Source organism: Eubalaena glacialis, chromosome 3 (assembly GCF_028564815.1).
Source record: "Eubalaena glacialis isolate mEubGla1 chromosome 3, mEubGla1.1.hap2.+ XY, whole genome shotgun sequence".
NCBI lineage: Eukaryota > Metazoa > Chordata > Mammalia > Artiodactyla > Balaenidae > Eubalaena > Eubalaena glacialis.
The window spans coordinates 171,373,116-171,381,066 of NC_083718.1; the positions used below are offsets into that span (position 1 = coordinate 171,373,116).

Below are 7,951 nucleotides of genomic sequence, written 5' to 3' on the forward strand. Positions count from 1 at the left end.
CACCATTAGAGAAAAGAGTGACCAACATGAAGAAGGGGCAAACTAGAATCAGCCTTGTTTACAAAACCCAGTTTTCTTTTTTTTTTTCACACTTAGCATATGCAACTTTAATCAACCAAAAGAAAAAGTTCCAAATGTACAAGTGCAAAAAGAAAATCCAAACTGTTGACATAAGCTTAACTAATATCAGCTACTTTTACGTACAGCTGTATAAGTTCAAAAAAGCTATCCTATATGTATGTACAAAAGTTGTTTAGACACAGGTCTGTACATAAGGGTCTATACATTTATTTCCTCAGAACTCTTAAGGTGTCACCTCTTGGTGAAGACATCAACACTTCATTCACATGTCTTACAAAAAAAAGACTGTTTCCGGGACTGGCAACACTGCACCCTGTATTCAGACCATGTAGGCTCCACTGGATTGGTTAAGTTCCTTCCATCATAATGCAGACCACACCAGGCGCCTGGGTGCCCTTAAACAGCTTTGCACAGAGTGCTACAAAGTAAAAGCCCATAAACCAACATGAGATGAGGAAGCAGAGTTCTGACCAGGGTGCCACGAGAAGCTGCTTAGGCAAGCCTGCTGCCCTGTTCACTGCCGGTACTCCAATTCATCTACACTGACGACTTTGGAGGGCAGGCGCTGCTGTAGCACATCTGAGCCACACCATTTGGCAAGGCCCACGGGGGGGGTGCTGCTCCTCTGGCTGGGGCGGTGCTCTAGCTGGCAGTGCACGTGGGGCAGGCCTAACCAGCTGGGCACATTCTGAAGGGTCGTCTGAACGCTGACAGCAGCTGCCTGGGAACCAGAGCCTGGAGGATGAAGAACTGAGCGCTGTAGCTGCTGTCGCAGCATCGCCAGATGCAGAGGTGTCCCAGGATGAGGGTTTAGGAGAGGGTGACTAGTGGCAGGTAAAGGGTAAAAGGGTTGACCCAGGATTGGGCCAGCTATTCCCTGTAAATGGTTCAGGTCCATCCCAGGAGGAAGCACACCGGCTTGGAGCAAACTTGGAAGATGCTGTGGATGTACTCCCTGGGCCAGCATCATTTGGACCAACCCTGGGTGAAGCTGGAGAGCAGGCTGAACAATGGGGACGTGGGGGGCAAGGGGGACTTCGTGGGCAGGGTGGAGAAAAGGTGTTCCTGGAACTGGGGACGCCAAGGTGGGTATTTTTCTCCCAGTTGCTTTAGGTCGATAATTCTGTTCTTTGGTGTAACGATTGGTCTGGGATAGTGGGGTGGAAGATGTAAACCACTGTAGGGTTGACAGTTTGGGATTTGTGGTGGGAGAAGAGTCTCGATCAGTGGTGGGCACAGATCTGGATGACAGGAGGTTCTCTTCACTGGGCTTCTGAGTGTCCTCTTTACTGTCACCGAGAGCTGATTTCCAGATGCTGGCTCCTCCTTGCTTTTCTCTTTGCTCTCGTATATCTTATGAATCACTGAGGTAGGAGTGAGGGAAGGAGAAAGCATGCTTGTGATGGAGGCAGCTGGGGCAGGGGAAGAGGAATCCCCTCGGTGCACAGGTGCTGGTGACTTGGTCACTCATGGTTGCCTGTTTCTGAATCCATCTCTGGTTCTGTCCACCTGCGGTTTACCAAAACCAGGCTGGTAGAAATTTGTTGCCTGCACCGCAAGGTCATGTGGCAGGCCAGCCCCTCCAAAGCTGCCTGTTGCAATTCTAGCTGGCTCATCTGGGCTCTGACAGGGCTCACGGGCTTGCGCACGCCTTGGAATGGATCTCCGAGGAGCTGCTGTGGTCCTGGTGTGAAACAAATTGGTGATGGTGTTCTGGGACCAAGGTAGTCTGCTGAGTCTGCTCTTGTCTGAAACACCTGTGACGAGGGAGGAGAGGGTACTCTTCGGCTCAGTAAAGATGTCTTAGGCTCCAAGCTCCCCATAAGGCCACTCAGAAGATTGGAAGAAGCAGGTCTCTGAACAGGTGGACCCAGAAGTTCCTGCAGGATGTTCTTAGGGACAGGCTTGCTTGGAATCTCAGCAGGGGACATCAGATGGCTTTCAAGGGTTCGGCTGACTTTGGGCTGAGAAGGCAAAGTCTCACTTGCCTTCATGGAGCTCACTAGCTTTTTTTTTTTTTTCCCCAAGAATCCCTGTTTTTTAAAAATTTATTTATTTATTTATTTTGGGCTGGGTTGGGTCTTCGTTTCTGTGCGAGGGCTTTCTCTAGTTGCGGCGAGCGGGGGCCACTCTTCATCGCGGTGCGCGGGCCTCTCACTGTCGCGGCCTCTCTTGTTGCGGAGCACAGGCTCCAGACGCGCAGGCTCAGCAGTTGTGGCTCACGGGCCCAGTCGCTCCGCGGCATGTGGGATCCTCCCAGACCAGGGCTTGAACCCGTGTCCCCTGCATTGGCAGGCAGATTCTCAACCACTGCACCACCAGGGAAGCCCCCTCGCTAGCTTTTTGAACACAGTCATATCTCCATCTTCTCTGAGCTCTGGATTGCTGCTCGCAGTACCCAGGGTCTCCTCTAAATGCTCCGCCATAAAGGGAATCGAATTCTTCACCTGCTGGTCCTGTGTCAAGGACACTGTCAAGCCCTTGAGCCCTGCTTCTACCTCTTCCACTGAAAGCACAACCCCTGAATGTGAACTCTCTATAAGCTTTTCTTTATTTGCAGAAAGGCTGGAAAGGAGGGGTTTTACATCCACTTTGGCTTTCTGTAGCATTTCTAGAATATCCACTTTATTTTCAGCATGGTCTTCTAATGGTATAGGAGCAAAATAATTCCCCGTGTTCTGTCTGGGAGAGAGGATGGCTTGTTCCAGACCTGCAAGTCTCTCCAGCTCTTCATGCATTGTTGACCCAAAACTGCTGGATTGGCTTCCTGATCGGCTCGGGTTAGGGAACCACCTACTGAACCAACTGGCAGAGACTGACCCTTCTCCCAAAACATCTTTTATCATCGAAGCCAAGCATGGCACCTTATCAAGGTTAAAGGACTCATTAAAGTCAAATTCTCCTGGGGACTGCTCGGGCAAGACGACATCCCTTGGCGCTTCCTGGTCAGCAGCAGGCTCCTGTTAGAGGAAGACCTCCACCTCATCCTCTTCGGCCACTCCTCCACTGCACTCGACTATGCCTTCCTTCACAGAGGCTGTCCGTCGCCTCGTTCTTTTTCTCCCCTTATGATCTTCTTCCAGTATCTTATCATCAAAGCCAGTCAGCTCAATGGTTTCAGACTGACTTGTGGGTCCAGCTGAGAACCATTCCGGTTCTTCTTCTGTGTAGGAATCATTTCTTCTTCGCTCAAAGACAGGCTTACTATTCACAAACTCCCTCCTGAAAAGCTTGTCCTTGTGGTCCCTCTCTCGGTCTCTGTGTCTTAAGTCTCGCAGGTCCTTATGGCTAAGACAGTGATCCTTCTCAAAGGTCCGAGGAGAGATTACCTTCCCACTGCCAATCCTTTGTCCGCCAAGCAGGCGGAGCACGTCACTGTCTTTATCCAATGGGCTTCCTGAGTGCCGGGAGCTAACCGCAGCTGTCACGTGGCAGCGCCCTCTAAAGCTTCGTCTCTGTGGGCTGAGAACAACATCTAAGTCATTTTCTTTCACATGCTCTCGAGGATCTACTATCCTGCACACCAGGGAAGGCCGATCTGTATCCAACTCTTTCTTCAGACTTTCCACTGGCGAGCTCTGCCCTGAAGCTGGGTAGAGGGAGGCATGCCACTTCTCAGGGTCCTAGACACCATCACTGTTGTATTTCTCAGAGAGGCACGAAGGCCTCTGTTTGGAATGAGGGAGTTCTTTAATATCCAAGAGCTCCTCCCTAGGCAAACACACTAAAGCGTATTCCTGTGGGGAGTTCGCCTCTCAAGGAAACATCAATACAGAGGACACTGATTTCTGTGAGGCATCCCAGAGCTGAAATCTTTATTTTTTGTATAGTGATGGGGGGATTTGGAGGCCGGTTGCTTCTTCAGGTCAAGGAAAGTATCTCCATTTTCTGTTTCACCCACACTTCTGTCCATGGCTCCTTGGTCTACAGTTTCAGTGTCTCGGCCGCCGTTCCTCTCTCTGCCCCTCGTGCTGGTCCGAGGGCTGCTCCACGCGGCCTTCACTCTCGCCCCCCGACCCCCAAAACCCAGTTTTCTCCTCTGAGAAATAGAGATGACCATAGCACTCAGCTCCTAGGGTGGCTGTGTCCACACACACACACACACACACACGAATCTCCATCATTTATCATTACCATCTTATTGTTATTACTATGTCCACCTGCAGTGTGAGAGCACCTCCTGAGTGGCAGAGCCAAGAGGCCCACTTCTGACCTTGACCTTCCTCTCGTACTGCTAGGACCCCACACCAGTCTTTGCCTCCTGGTCTTATATCATCACTGAAGTCAGTTCTGGGCTATGAATTTATGAATATTAATAGGACAGACATGCCATTCCTAATCTTGCTGACACTTTCAAATGGTTCAGCAAAACATTGTTTGCAGATGCATGAAGGATAAACTTCATGCCTGATTTGTGCTAAATTATGAGTTCCTGGGTTCTACTGTTCTTCTCATATCTATTTGTTCATTTATTAATAATATAAGTATTATAAATTGCCATGGGCTCTATGCTAGGGGTTGGGGATAGCTAACATTCATTCATTCATTCATTCATTCACCCAATGAACAATTATTAATTGCTTACCACAAGCGTGGAATAAATTACCCCAGCGAGTAGGGAGTGTCCACACTGGGAAGCAGAGGGGGGAGGTGGAGGCTCGCATCAGGGGGGAGTGTGAAGTCGGGCAGCTAAGGCTGCATTGGAAGATTGATTTCAAATAGGGGGATAATAAGGACCAGGTTTCTCACTTTCTGAGAAAGAAGTTAGGGATATAGAAAGGGAGAAAACCGGATCCATCCCTGTTGACAAAACTCTGCAGGGCAGAACCAGGGGGTTGGCAGTGAAAATGCTTCAGGTATTTGATTTTGTCGCAGAGACACCTGGGCTAAAAGTAAGAGACAAGCCACGGGAAGTGCTGCCGTGGCCTCGGCCCACTCGCCACCCCGCCCGCTCTCTCCCCGGCTGCTGCTGGGCCCTGGGCAGCCCTCACGGGGCAGCGTCCGAGCTTCTCACCACAGGCTCTGCCAGGCCACAGGTCTCTGATCCTGCCTGGAGGGCGCTTCGGCCTCATCTGGCCTCCTCACATACCCCCGGGAGCCCCTTGGGCCTCCACCCTGGTGTCCCTCCTCCAGCAGGTGCCTTGGGAACGGTCTGGGAGGAAGTTCAGCATGAAGGGCCTGTATTAGGAAGCGGGGTGGCAAGTTCTTTCAGGGACGGGGTGTCTGGGCACTGCATTGCAGCGTCCCCTCAGCCCCTACGCCCGCCCTCCGGGAACTCCCTCTCCTGGAGGAGCGCTACAACCCTGCCCTTCGCAGATACACAGCCAGGACTAGAGGGGGCGGGGCAGAGGACCAGCGCTCAGGCCCCTGGCTGACCGCTCCCCTGGGCCATTTCATTCCGGTGCTCCCTGCGGTCAGCTGAGGCCACCCTCCGGACTGCATCAGACCCCAGGTCCCCCACCAGCCCTGTTCCTTCCCTCCCTTCCACAGCTGTGGATCTCAGTGGTGCTTCCTGATAGGCACTCTTCACACTGAACTTCCTGGGTACCCGCTACCTAGCTTCCCTCAACGGTAACAGCTTACATCGCTATAGTGTAACATCAAAACCAAAAAATGGAAACAAAACCAAAAAACATTGGCACGATTCTATTAACTAGATCCAGACCTTATTCTTTTTTTTTTTTTTTAACATCTTTATGGGAGTATAATTGCTTTACAATGGTGTGTTAGTTTCTGCTTTATAACAAAGTGAATCAGTTATACATATACATATGTTCCCATATCTCTTCCCTCCTGTGTCTCCCTCCCTCCCACCCTCCCTATCCCACCCCTCTAGGTGGTCACAAATCACCGAGCTGATCTCCCTGTGTTATGCGGCTGCTTCCCACTAGCTATCTATTTTACATTTGGTAGTGTATATATGTCCATGCGTCTCTCTCACTTCATCCCAGCTTACCCTTCCCCCTCCCCGTGTCCTCAGGTCCATTCTCTAGTAGCAGACCTTATTCTGATTTCACCAGTTTTTATATTATTCATTTGTGTGTACGTGTGCTGTTTGTGAAGTTCTCTGCCGTTTTATGGGATGTACAGATCCATACGTTGCCAATGTGGTCATTATCGAACTCTGACATCATCATAAAGGAAATTTCTCATGCTATCTGTTTATCCTTATTTTTTAAAGAAATAAAATATTTCAAGTGCAGTTGAACTCTGAACGCTATCCTATTCCTTACCTCCATCCACAGAGGGGACCACCTATTTCTAAGGTATCATATATGTATGTCTCCAAAATAGCTGATATTTGGCAAGTGCTTACTGTGCACCAAGCTCCATTCTAAGCTGTTTCCATGCAGTTATACGTTCCCTACTCACCACAACCCAGGCATTGTTATCCCCAACAAGGATGCCGAGGAACAAAGAGGTTAAGACAACTTACACAAGGACCCACGGCCGGAAGTGTTGATGCTGGGGCTTGAACCAGCCTCCCCAGCCACTATTCTATAGTGACACACACATGTCTTCTTGCCACAGATATCTTCTGCTCACCAAGATGTCTAGGAGATTCACTCAGGTTGATACCTGCAGACAGAACTCATTAATGTTAACTGCTCTGTAGTATTCCCTTTTGTGATTACACTACAATTTATATAGCTATATTCCTAGCAATGGATATTTAGAATGTTATGTTGTCTCTACTGCACACAATGGTGCAGGAACCCCCTTGCCTGTCTCCTTGTGCACAGGTGCCTGAGCTTCTCTGTGGTTTATTCGTAGGTGTGGAATTGCTGAGTCTTAGAGTAGGAATGTCTTTGACTTTGGAGGACATTGCCAAGTCTCAGTGTATGCAACAATTTATACTTTCACCTGCCATGCACGAGAGTGTGAGATGACATATCCCTATTATTTTAATTTGCATTGCTCTGACTTCTAGTGAGGTTGGGTATATCTTTTGATTATTGGTCATGCATTTCGATTTTCTCTGTATACATTTTTCTATTGGGTAGTTTGTCATGTTCTTATTATTTGTAGGAAATTGTTGTGTATTCTGGATGATAATTCTTAATTGGTGATATGCAAGGCAAATATCTTCTTCCAGGCTGTGTCTTGTTTTTTCTTTTTCAACTTTGACTAATTCTTCTATTATAGACGAGTTTTTTATTTTATTGTTTATTGTATTCAATTCTATCAATCTCTTCCATTACAGTTTGGGCGTTTGCATGTTTTGTTTAAGAAATTCTTTCCCTTTTAAGGTCATAAAGATAATTCTTTTTTCTTATTGTTTTTAAGTTTTATTTTTCATGATTCTCATAGTAAAGTTTTATTTTGTACAGTTACCTTTCCTATAAGACATAAGGAGCTCCCCCTACATATAGTCACTTTCCTAGCATGATTTATTGTGCCATCTATCTTTCCTCTCTTGTTTGCAATGCTCCCGCTATTGTATATGGAGTCCCTGAACACATCCTATCTGTTTCTCGTCCCTCCGCTGGCCTCTTTGCCTCGCACTAAACCAACACTGCACTGTCTGAAAAACGAGAGCTTTATCATAAACCTTGGTGTTGGGGAGGGTGAGTAGTCCTTGTCATTCAAAATTATTTCCCACATGAGCTTTTGAATCAGCCACTCAGTTTTACCTGAAGCTCTTCTGGAATTTTAATAATTGTAATTACACTGTATTCATAGATTCGCTTGGAGGGTAATTGACATCTTTAGACTATTGGTCCTTCCCATCTATAAGCATGTTATATCTCTCTCTTTATTCAGCATTTCCTTTATGTCCTTCAATAAAGTTCCATAATTTTCTCCTTAAAGGTCTTGCACATAGTTTCCTAGATTTATTTCTTGGTACCTTCCATCGTTTACTGGAATT

The 7,951-nt window shown here is 47.8% G+C and overlaps 1 protein-coding gene across 1 annotated transcript; it reads right to left on the minus strand.

Moving 5' to 3' along the window:
• Positions 1 to 595: 595 nt before the first annotated feature.
• Positions 596 to 4,006, minus strand: LOC133088799 (eukaryotic translation initiation factor 4E transporter-like). Its single transcript, XM_061186883.1, is given in 5 exon segments — positions 596 to 1,389; positions 1,392 to 1,655; positions 1,658 to 2,114; positions 2,433 to 3,792; positions 3,903 to 4,006. Coding segments are annotated over 5 exon segments (2,967 nt in total). The 5' UTR covers positions 3,995 to 4,006.
• Between the last annotated feature and the right edge of the window lie 3,945 nt (positions 4,007 to 7,951).